General features: G+C 38.8%; 1 protein-coding gene across 1 annotated transcript; it reads left to right on the top strand.

Moving 5' to 3' along the window:
• The first annotated feature begins 10,028 nt into the window (after positions 1 to 10,028).
• LOC134333967 (epidermal differentiation-specific protein-like) lies at positions 10,029 to 11,036 on the top strand. Its single transcript, XM_063016138.1, has one exon. The coding sequence runs from the start codon at positions 10,029 to 10,031 to the stop codon at positions 11,034 to 11,036; it is 1,008 nt and encodes a 335-aa protein (XP_062872208.1).
• The last annotated feature ends 1,992 nt before the right edge of the window (positions 11,037 to 13,028 follow it).

The raw sequence follows: 13,028 nt of genomic DNA, 5'->3' as shown, positions 1-13,028 counted from the left end.
CTGCAAGTGCTGAGAATGATCCACCACTCAAATAATACCTGCTCTCTGGTGGTCCTGTGGGGGTCCTGACCATTGAAGAACTGCATGAAAGGGGGCAAACAAAGCATGTAGAGAAATAGATGGACTACAGTCAGTAATTGTAGAACTTTAGAAATTTAGCAAAAGCTTTTATCCAAAGTGACATACAGTATACAGTCTAAGCAACTGAGGGTTAAGGGCCTTGATCAAGAGCCCAACAGTGGCAACCTGGCAGCAACCTTCTGCTTACTAGTCCAGTAACTTGACCGTTAGGCTATCACTGCCTTAGGCAAAGAGGCGTTGACCATAAAGATTCTTCTTTGTATTTGTTGAGCTACTTTATATAGAACAGTTAGGTGAATGTCTGGTCTAGTTACAGTACATTACTCTGGTAAAGTCATGCTGCTCTACTTGGAATTCTCTTGGCTTGTGATTTCATCCGCAACCAATCTGACAGGTCAGGCAGAGTGTACTACATGTACAATTTATGCCAGTCTAATTGATGCTTCTATTAATAAAATACTCTGTCATGGTACATGATTAAACATGTTTATCCGGATAAGAGTGCACTCCCTTTTAAATGGTTTTCTCACCAGTGTTAAAACTTTGCTGAGCATCTATGCGAGATTTAACAAACAAATTCCATCACCATATACACTAAATGGTCAAAAGTATGTGGACATCTGACCATGGGCTTGCTGGACATCCTATTTTTAAAAACAAATTGTATTTAAAAAGTAAAAATTTGTGTCCAATTAGTCAAATTAGCGTTTGTATGGCTGAGCACTTCTTATTATATTAGTCAAAAAAAGCCTCAGTTGATGTTCCAGTTCCTTCCAGAGCTGTTGAGTTGGGCTGAGGTCAGGGCTCTGTACTGGACACTGGAGTTTCTTTAAATCAAGCTTTTCTTCATGTCTTTATGGGCCTTGCTTTAAGCCTTTCCTAAATCGTTGCTGCAAAGTTGAAAGCATATACTTTTGTTTATGCAACTGATTTGTTAACAGTTGTTGTGGCTGAAACACTTTAATCAGGGTCACGGGTGGTGCTGGAGCCTATCCCAGGTTTTCAATGGGCGCAAGGCACACAGTAACACCCATCGCAGGGCAGACACACATACACACATACACACATATACACACACACACACACACACACACACACACACACACACATTCACCTATTGGGCAATTTTGTATCTTCAATTAACCTGACTGCAGGTTTTTGGACTGTGGGAGGAAACCCAAGCAGACTGGGGGATCGAACCCATGACCTTCTTGCTGTGAGGCGACAGTGCTACCCACCGAGCCACCGTGCCACCCTGTGACTGAAACATTCATTGAAAAATTTTCAACAGAAACTTGTTCCTATAAAAACTCTTACAACAGTTACAAAACAGTTTTATTTATATGCAGAAATGCTCGTTTATCGTGTCTATATAACGTTCTAACAGATTAAATGCCATTTAACTATAGATAACTATAGATGAACGACAGATACAGTGATTACTGGGAGTTGTCAGATGACAACATTCATAATTTTATTACATTCATTACTTGATTTCGTAACAGGATTCCTTTCACATGAATCATCTGAATTATCAGCTAATTGCTATGAGACAAATGGTATCAGGTTTTAGGTCATGAGGGGTGTGGTTGGCGTTTATCACTATATACACCGATCAACCATGACATTAAAACCACCTCCTTGTTTCTACACTCACTGTCCATTTTATCAGCTCCACCCTCAGTTGCTTAGACTGTATACTGTATGTCGCTTTGGATAAAAGCGTCTGCTAAATGCCTAAAATGTAAATGTAAGTTGAACCTAAACACCTCCTTGTTTTGTACACACATTGTCCATTTTATTAGCTCCATTTACCATATAGAAGCACTTTGTAGTTCTACAATTACTGACTGTAGTCCATCTGTTTCTCTGCATGCTTTGTTAGCCCCCTTTCATGCTGTTCTTCAATGGTCAGGACCCCCACAGGACCACCACAGAGCAGCAGGTATTATTTAGGTGGTGGATCATTCTCAGCACTTGCAGTGACACTGACATGGTGGTGGTGTGTTAGTGTGTGTTGTGCTGGTATGAGTGGATCAGACAAAGCAGCGCTGATGGAGTACTCTTCTGCATTAATGCTGCCATCACAGAAGTGTAAATGACCTTTGCTGTGGGCACTGACCTAACCCCATACCATGACAGACCCTGGCTTTCATAGTTCTTGCAGATAACAGTCTGGGTGGTCCTATTTTTCTGTGATTCGGAGCACATTGCGTCTGTTTCTTCCCAAAAAAGATCTAAAATATTGATTCTTCTGACCACAATACACATTCTCGTTGTGTGAGATGCCTCAAAACCACCTTTGGACATGGTTTACATAAGGCTTCTTTTTTTGCATGGATTTGTGAATGTAACATGTTTGCCCATATCAGTTATTGATGCAGTGCCATCTGAGGGATTGAATATCACCAATGTTCAGCTTAGGCCTGCGTCCTTGACCCTGACACACTGAAATTCTTTCTGATTCCTTGAATTGTTTAATGACATTATGCACTGTAGAGGGAGAACTATGCAAATCCCTTCCTATCTCTCTTCGATGAACATATATTAAACATTTCAATAATTTTCTCAAGCATTTGTTGACAAACTCAAAGTCCCAACCTTTCGTAGATACATCAATTTTGTAGATTTCGCTTTTGTACCAAATCACCTGTTGAAATCACATCATTATGCAGTTTTTTTTTTTTTACCTTATTACAAGCCTTAAATTGCCCCGGTCCCATTGAGTTGCAGGCTTGAAATGCAGTAATGGATGTATAGACACATTAAATTAAAGGTACAGTACAGCTGGACTCCCAGTGAGACACAAAATTGGGTGAAAATCAAGAACTTTTATTATTTTTCATACTAAATAAATAGAGCAGTGCGTGAACTGCATAAACATGGAGCTTAGCGCAGAAGGGAGGTGAGAAGTAGAGGGACCAATACGAGAATAAAACTCAGTGTAAGCCTTTCACTTGTGTTACACATGTTTCCTGTACATGTTGGAATCTGCCAATTCTTGGTTCTGTCTTTATTCAGATGCAAGTTTGATGGATTCTCACATAAGCTCACACTTGCACATCCTTTCGCAGTCATGTTGTGGCCGTCTGAGGAAAAGACAAATGACACATATTAATAAATGATGATAAATAAAGAATAAGAAAGTATGCTTCTTCCCCTGTATATTCTCTCTGTTGTTATAAAACTCGCTGTTACTCTTGGGATGTTAAGGTCCCATCAAGAATACATTAAAAAGAACCTTTTGAAAGTAAAATTTTAGGTACCCTGATATTATATCATATATAGCATATCTATGTGGCTTTATTGTAAATTTATTAATTAATTCATTACATAAATAAATGTGCAAAGCAGGCTGTGTCTCAATTCACACCCAAATCAAATACTTTGGGTTTTAAATAGACCTGCAATTGGTTAAGATCTAATCTAGCAAAGTATTTATTATATATGATGGTATTTGGGAGGAAGTTCTTTTTTCACTCTCAAATCACTAAAGAATTATATCACAACCAGGAAAAGTTTGGAGGTTTTTAATTCACTCGCCAATCTGTTGTTGTTTTTATCTGAACTTACAGATTATTTGTTTATTTCTATGCTACACTTGCAATATATGTTTTGTGTAGATTATATCGACTCGTGACTTGACTCGGACTCTAGCCTAAAGACTCGTGACCTGACTCGGACTCGTATTTTGTGACTTGTGAACATCTCTGGTGTAAACAAGCAATATGAGATGAGAACTTTCTCAGTATTTATCACTAGGTAATTAAGCATATTTGTAAAATTCTTTTGCACAAAAGGTCAGATTTTCTTGATTATTTTTCATTCATTTACACGTTCACACAGCACTGCATAAGTCGATGAGGTGGATTTGATCTGTATATCAAAAATAACGAACACAGGGGTGTGAATACTAACTGTTGAAAGGCTTTGGCTTTTTTATTTGACTAAATTTCCACATGTTATTTAAATTGAGCAGGACAACGTCATTTTTTATATTTAAAATGTCCAATCTAACATTATGAAATCTAAAAATAAATAAGGGACTTTTTTACCTGTCAGTGTGATGCAGTAATCTTCAATTCCTTCACAACTTAAAGTTCCTGAGCAGTCATCTCCTTTCTAGTCGCTCTGATGGAACTATAAATGTAAAATCCTTTGTAAATCTAAAATCTAGGAAATTTACTGGATCTTGTAAGCAGCCAGTTGAGAAAACAATGCACCCTTATTTGGGTTATTTTCTTATTTTCTTAACCACAGAGGTTAATCACAGATATCAGTGATGTCGGTGTTTATAATCTGTGACCCTGTAACACGTCACATACAGTCAAGCCGGTGCTGAAGAAAGCAATGATTCTGGCATCATGAGTTTTAAGGAAGTTAGAGTATAGAATATAGAGAGATAATACATAACTGAGTCACCATAGACTACAAAGAGCACGTTCAGTTTAGCTTTTAGCACATCCAGAAATGAAGTAAAACTGTAGATACCCTTGTATGAGCAAATGTATTTTATGGCACCCTAAGAAGCCTTAATGAAACTTTTTATTTATGCCCTGTGATGAACTGGTGACCCGTCCAGGGAGTATCTTACCTTTTGCCCAGTGAGTCGAACTCACTGACATCATCTTTTTTTTATCTTTAATCTTGTTTTAATCACTTATATGTCTGTAAACTTTTAACCTGCACTGTAAATTTGACAGTCCCTTCAGTTTACCCCACCCTTGTGGACAGTTAAAAAATGCCAAGACGAAAACCTTCTCACATATCTCCTCCTTAAAGATGATTGGAAATGCATGGGTAACATCCAGTGATCATAATTTTCCTAAAAGTCTATGAGGAAAATGATGAGATTTTATCTCTGCAAATCCTCAGATCACACTGTATGAACATGCAAACTACAAGGGCAGAAGCATTGTCCTCACCACTAAGACCAAACTGTATTTTCTCTTCCCCTGTATGAATAGATGTGTGTAATAGATTTTAGATTCCTCTTAGAGTTCTCTGGGTCTCATCTAAGATGGACCAAAAGAAAGGGGTACATGTGCACTGTGGTCAGATGAGTCCATTTTTTAAGGGGAGGGAGGAAAGGACATCGAGTTCTCTGTGCCAAAGATGAATTGGACCATCCAGACTGTTATCAGTGAAAGATGCAAAAGACAAATCTGTCATGGTATGGAGATGCATCAGTGCCCATGGCATAGGTGACTTGCACATTTGTGAAAGTACCATTGATTCAGCGGCTTCTATTGGGATTTTAGAGAGACACATGTTGCTATCACTGTCCAAGAAGATTTTTCATGCACAGTCTTTCCCTGGTTACACTCCTACATTAAATTATAGATACAGCACAACTTCCACGACTTACAATGAGACAAAACATTTTTTTATTTTTTTTTTACATGTGAAATAAATAGAGCAGTGTGTGAACATGGAGCTTAGCGCAGAAGGACAGTGAGAAGTAGGGGAACCAATATGAGAAGGAAACTCAAATAATAATATACAGTATATATTATACAAAATATACATTAGGATTTGATTTTATACTAGACTTTCTCTAGTATACAAGAATTGAATTCCTGGTAGCCAAGCACATCATCTTTACTTAGTAATGTATATATTAAAGCATCATGAATGTATAAATAACAAAGCTAGCCAGAATAAACACTGCAGCCAAGTCACCCACGGTTTAATATAAATGATCCTCTACTCAGGACGATGCAGTTCCTGATTTCAGAGGAAAATTATGAGTTTATTATGGTTTTAAGTTCTCAATCACTCTTACTGAGCTACAATGTGTCTGTCTGGTCTGTCACTGTGTCGATTGTAAAGCAGGAACAATGAAACTGTTATACTGCACAAATCTAATCACCATAATGTTCTACTATTTAACCAGATCATCAGTGACATTAACTAAAGGACTTTAGAACAGACGTTCAGTGACACAGTGTGGTTTAGTCAGTGTATATTGTGACACAGAGGCAATCAAATCATTATATCATACAAGTTTAATTAAATCTGGCTGTTAAAAGCTTTATTAACAAATAACTCCTGATCAAGTTGAAAAGTGTTTGATTGTACCTGGCATTTCATAGGTGTTGCAAAGGTCAGTTTCACAGCATCTGGCATTCACACTCTCTCTGTAAGATCCCACGTTTAGACTCGAAGTTGTACAAGACACTGCTGATCCACACATTTTATTTCTAAATTCCATCGTTTTACCATCTAAAGAATTACAGAACATGTGGTTTAATTACAAATAAATGTCTTAAAAAAATTCTTACCTACAGTTGCAGTGGCGGTGTAGCTAGAACACAAATCTGTACAGTTTACCTGTTTCAATATGCATGGTGTAAAACATTTATAACATTTGAGGGTACAAGCTGTTAAAAAAACAATTTAAAATTATATGAGTATTGTGTTCAGGATGCAGTCAGGTACCTTTAAATGTAAAAATAAAACTATTAGAAGAAGTACAAATAGCAACATGATACACATTTCTAAAAAATATATACAGTACATACACATTATCATATACAGTTTAAAAGTTTAAAAGTTTAAAATATACCATAGCTTTGGAGAAAAAAATACAAATGATTACTATAGTAAGTTGCAACTTCATTGTTGTGATAAGAGGAGCAGGTTAAATGAGATACAAATCTGATCCAGATGATGTAGCTTCCAGCTTCTGTGTATAAGTAGGTGAGGTTCAGTGTGGCTCTTGTATATCACTCGCAAACAATAATAAACTGGTTATATTGCTCAATTCTGTTAGTGCTTACTGGTAACATATAACAGCAGGTCAGAGATACGTATGCTGTCATTGCCAGTAAGTGCTTTGTGTATTTTAATATTCACAGTGAAATTAAGGTTCTGTATGTCCATAGGATTAAAGTTGCTCTGAAAATAAATTGCTATCTTTGTTTTGTGCGTATTTGTCCCACTGAATAATTTCAGATCTTTAAACAAAGACTGGCAAACATTGTATAATTTTAGTACAAAGTTATTTAACACCCACATAAACAAAGTTAATGGATACAACCGTTTAGGTAATTGAAGTAAACCAGGTTTGATTTTAGCCAGCCCTGTACAATACAAAAGTCACTTTTTGATAAACTGTTAATTTATTTTGACCCAAATATTTGGCAAATAATTTTTAATTCCCAAGATTTTATGGTGCTCTCTGACCTCGCTTTTAAAAGACAGATGTTTGTGCTGTTTGATTTGTTGACAAATTCAGATTTAGTTTCTCAGGCGATGAAATTGAATTCTTGTTCAATATGTCACAGTACTTTTTTTATTAATGCATTTGCTCCCCATTTTCCTCCTGATTTAGCACACTTAATTGTGTCTTTCGCTGCTGAGAGATACCAGATTGCATCCAAGGAGAGCATGTCACTGTACACGCCCACCACTTCTCGTCCCTGCATTCTGCACAAGCGTCTCTTCCGCCAATCAGGGTCCTTACACAGCGTATGAAGACCCACCCACCCACACATAGTCCGGCCCCCACCCTGCAGATACGGTGGCCAATTAGTATCTATGCCCACCAGATGGCGCCCAGCCGACCGGTGGCAACACCGAGTTTTGAACCGAGGATTTCAGAATCTCAGTGCTGGTGTGCTAGCAGAATATCTCGCTGCGCCATCTGGGCACCTGTCACAGTACTTTTACTTTATTCATGTTTTTCTCGATGATGCCCCCAAATTTTATTTATTTATTTATTTATTTATTAGGATTTTAACATCATGTTTTACAATTTGGTTACATTCGTGACAGAAACGGTAGTTACTCATTACACAAGATTCATCAGTTCACAAGTTTAATATTAAACACAGTCATGGACAATATAGTATCTCCAATTCACCTCACACAGAAAGGACTCGGACCCCCCACCTGGGGATCGAACCCAGAACCTTCTTGCTGTGAGGCGACAGTGCTACCCACTGAGCCACCGTGCCGCCCCGATGCCCCAAAACCTTTTGCAGATGAGCAGCCTCATATTATGATGTTCTTACCTCTGTACTTTACTGTGTGTTTGGTGTTCTTTGTGTAACTGTTTAATTCTGTTTTAATTGACCATTGTTTTTATCTGTAAAAATGCTTGTGTGCTGGCCGCTCAGGTGGTGCAGCGGTAAAAAAACACACGCTGAAACCAGAGCTGGATCTCGAATACATCGTATCAAATATTAGCTCTGCCTGCCGGCTAGGCTAAGCAGCCACATGAACAACGATTGGCCTGTTGTGCAGATATGGACGGGACTACGCTCTCAGGGTGTGTCTCTCCGTACACAACGCTGAGCTGTACTGCACTTGTCAAAGTGTAGGTGATAAGATACATACGGCATGCTGCCCACGTGTCGGAGGGAGCATGGGTTAGCTTCGTTCTCCTCAATCAGAGCAGGGATCGGCATTGGTGGAGAGGAAGCATGACGCAATCTGGCAACTGGACGCGCTTAAAGGGAGAAAAAGGGGAGAAAATGCATAAACAAAGTATTTTTAAAAAATGCTTGTGTGCAATTTTAGACACACATCTTTGTGCTTTTTTTAACCAAGGAGTTTTGTGTGGGTTCCTTTGCAGTTCTGGTGCTTTTTTTTTATTCCTGACGTCTCTCCTTATCTTCTTTCTTATCTGGCATGTACATCTGTTTGGATGATTTGTAATTTATAAACTTTACACTTTGATCATAAATCCAGATGTTTGCTATGTTTGTTCTGTCTCTGTATCTTTCTTTGTTCATTAGTTTTGTTTCTGAGAACATTTGAAAGCCTCTTCACCTTCACCATAGTTGCTACTCATTGCATGTAATCATTCCCACCAATGGCATCTTCTTTTATTTACAGTTCTGTAATGGTGCAGCACTTGGGAGGAACCCTACTTCTTGTATTTTATCTTCCTGTCATCTGTCTGTACTTTGAGCCCTGGTTATGATTAGTCCACTCTCTTTATTGAAATACAAGCCTGCTACAAAGATCCTTATGTCCTCAGTCTGTTACACAGGTTGTGATATCAGCGTTTTATACTTGAGACCCTATAAAACGCATGTGTCTCAATGTTTCTGGCATCATGAGTTATAAGGAAGTGATTATATAAAATATAGAGAGATAATACATAACTGAATCATCATAGACACTAAAGTTCACATTCAGTTTAGCTTGTAGCACATCCAAAAACCAAGTGAAAAATTTAGATTAGATTTTATTTAATACTCTTTTTATACTCTTATGAGAAATGGGCGGAACGGTGGCTCGGTGGGTAGCACTGTTGCCTCACAGCAAGAAGGTCCTGGGTTTGATCCCCAGGTGGGGCAGTCTGGGTCCTTTCTGTGTGGCGTTTGCATGTTCTCCCCGTGTCTGTGTGGGTTTCCTCCCACAGTCCAAAAACATGGAGTTAGGTTAATTGACACTGTATTGCCCTATAGGTGAATAGAGTGTGTGTATGTGTGTCTGCCCTGCCTTGCACCCATTAAAAAGCTGGGATAGGCTCCAGAACCCCAACCCAACCCACCCACAACCCTGATTGGATAAGCGGTTAAGAAAGTAAATGAGTGTATGAGAAAATGTATTTCATAGCTTTATGGCATCACCTGCCTGTATGTTGGGGGAGGCTGGCTGATGGAAATCAAATCGGTATTTTGATAAGGACATTGTTGCTGTAAGGCACCCACTTTACCTGCATGTATGAACCCCACTTGCCACTTGAATAAATTTGACTATGAAGGTTTCATCATCTTTTCACTTGAAAAAAAGAAATCCAAACTTTCCCTTACAGAGTAGTTCATTAGTTATGTGTGTATGTAAAGTTTTGACATGCACTGTAGCTTGCCAGTCCCTTCAGTTTGCCCCACCCTTATTGCTACAGTTAAAATATGCCGAGAGAAAAACCTCCTCTCTGTCTTATCTGTTTCTGCACAACCTTCAGCAAGACAAGCTCTCTACCAGACACCATGAACAAGATCATCGTCTATGAGCACATTAACTTTGGGGGACTCAGCAAAGAGTACACCACCGACGTTGCTAATTTGAAAACTGAGAATTTTAATGACACTATCTCCTCCTTAAAGGTGATCGGAAATCCATGGGTCACGTACAACGATATCAACTTTGGCAAGTTGCTGGAAGTCTATGAGGAAGGAGAATACACCAGCATAAAAGAGAATGATAAGATTTCTTCTCTGCAGCTGATGACAGAGGACCTCTCAAATCCTCAGATCACACTGTACGAACATGCAGACTACAAGGGCAGAAGCATTGTCCTCACCACTGAGACCAAACTGTCTTACGGCAATTTCAACGACATTGCGTCTTCTCACAAGGTGCAGAAAGGAGTCTGGGTCCTCTACCAACATGTGGATCGACGTGGGGATAAGATGCTGGCCAGAGCTGGTCATGATGTGCCTGGCTATAAGACATTAAATGACCGAATCAGCCAAGTACGCCCTCTTAAGGCTGGGAGACCCTTTGTCACAGCAGAGCTTATGTGGGAACAAAGACAAGAACAGGAACGATCCATCACTATCGACTCTATATGTGGAGTGAATTATGGAACGACTGAACAAACCTTCACCACTGAGCTGAGTCGAGAGTATGAGGGCTCCAGTACTGAGAGCTTCAACTTCAGCCATTCTACACAGGTCAGCGTGGGAGTGACATTTACCCTGGACTTGCTTTTGTTAAATACGAATCTAAACTTGTCTGTAAATAAAACTTTCACTATAGAGAAGGGCAAAAGTGTCACCAGAACAGAGAGGAAAAGCATCAAGGTGTCTCTGCCAGCGATCATCCGTCCCAAAACCAAACTGACTGTGAACGTAGTGAGGAAGGAGTTGGACGTGATTGTCCCAGTCAAGCTGACCATTTACACTGGTTTTCAAACTGTGGTTGAATATGGAGAGTATAGGTGCCAGTGGGGGAATTCAATCAACTCTGAATACAAAGAGGAGCAAATTCAGTGAAGAACAGGGTCCATGTCAGACCAGTTTGATTAAATCATGCATTACTATAATTTTTCTTAACTGTTGATTCTAGTTTGCTTATATGTATTATACATACAATGATGCTTAAGTATGACTGTCCTGTATTAGTTGTAATTTTCAGTAATGTTTTAGCATTGCAAAAGGCAGAAAGGTAGAAAAATAAAATGTAAATAATAAATAAATAAATGTAGAGTTGTAATATCATGGAGTTTTATTGTGCTTAGTTATTCTTTCTGAAGTCAAATCTTTATTTTAACAATTGCTGACGTGATTGAGGATTTTATTTCTAGGACATAATTTACAGTCATTTAATGTGATGGTTTGACCATGGTACCTTGTGCTGACACTCCCCTGATTATTTAATACACTATAATACAGAAATCAAATGTTTCACACATTATTTCATTCTAGCAATTAAATACAGAAATGAAACTAAGTACTGAGTTTGTGTAATGTATTAAGATGGTGCTCGGCCTTCTCTGTATTTTAAAGGAACTGTTTATTATTCTGTATAATTTCTTCTTGTATACAAGTAAGAACAAAAGATGATAAAGTGCAGTTCTGGCTGCCAGCTGAACATTTGAACATTCATTGTCTGTTTTATCACCGCTTTATCGTTGTGTGTTTCATGCACTGGGTAAAAGACAACACCCCTGACAGGTTGCCAGTTCATCACAGGGTAGATTTACACAAACACACACACACACACACACAATTAGCCTGACTGCATTTGAACTTGTGGGGGGGAAACTGGAGCACCCGGAGGAAACCCTGTGCCAACAACCTCCTACTGACGGCAACAGTTATGCAGTTAAAGTTAAAACTTAACACTCTCACTCACTTTCTTAACCACTTATCCATTCAGGGGTGCGGGGGGGGGCATGGGTGCTGGGGCCTATACCAGCTTTTCAATGGGCGCAAGGCACACAGTAACACATACACACACACTCATACACACACACCCATTCACCTGTAGGGCAATTCAGTGTCAGCAAATAACCTGACTGCATTTATCTGGACTGTGGGAGGAAACAGAAGCTCCCGGAGGAAACCCACGCAGACACAGGGAGAACATGCAAACTCCACACAGAAAAGAGCCAGACCACCCTGCCTGGGGATCGAACTTAGGACCTACTTGCTGTGAGGCGACAGTGCTACCAACCAAGCCACCCTGCCACCCTGCCACCCCTTAAAACTGAACAGTTAAAGTCTAAACTTTAGTTGTTGTATTAATGATTACTGCAGTTGTTCATTTTCTGTGATTAAACAATTGACAGAGAACTGCTGCCTCAGTTGGACAGAGAAGCTATGATCATTTTCCAGATAATATACAGTTGAATTGGAACTGTATATTTTTTGACAGGGATGAAGAAGCATGTGTTCTTTTCTTTTATTTACAGAAAATGAACAGTTGCAAAGCAGCATCTAATCATTAACCTCACAAGACATCTGTGACACACGTAATATGTCTATATTTACATTTGACTTGAGTTGCACTCTAAAACAATAAAGCATCTATCTTCAGTACTTCGGTGTGGCTCAGGCTTGGATCATGTCATATATTAACCAATGACTATGATAAAATAGTTATGCTGCTCAGTTCTGTAATTGTTTATCTGTATCACATCAGGTCAAGCTATTTCTACTTTGATTAATCATTGTCAGTGTATTTCAGGACAGTGCATGTGCATAGAGGTTAAGGTTCACTGCACTATCTAACAAAACACTGTACTGTCATTACTGTACTAAAACTTTCTGTTTGGTTTGATATGAACTTAAAACCTTTTAATATCATTTGATCATTTTACTCTGAACAGGTGTAATATCTTTTCATGGTGCCAAGTTGTATGTTGCCGTCTGTAACTCTGTAAACAGCATCGACCGTCAATTGTTCTATTTTTACAGACTTTAACGCTCGTTAAAAGTACATAAAATATAAACTTCTGAAACACACGAAGTCATTAGTTTACT

This window comes from Trichomycterus rosablanca, chromosome 19 (assembly GCF_030014385.1).
Source record: "Trichomycterus rosablanca isolate fTriRos1 chromosome 19, fTriRos1.hap1, whole genome shotgun sequence".
Taxonomy (NCBI): domain Eukaryota; kingdom Metazoa; phylum Chordata; class Actinopteri; order Siluriformes; family Trichomycteridae; genus Trichomycterus; species Trichomycterus rosablanca.
This window is presented reverse-complemented; position numbering and strand designations above follow the sequence as displayed.

Excerpts from the sequence above, each read along its gene's own strand:
- LOC134333967 (XM_063016138.1), top strand. The coding sequence starts at position 10,029 with ATGAACAAGATCATCGTCTATGAGCACATTAACTTTGGGGGACTCAGC.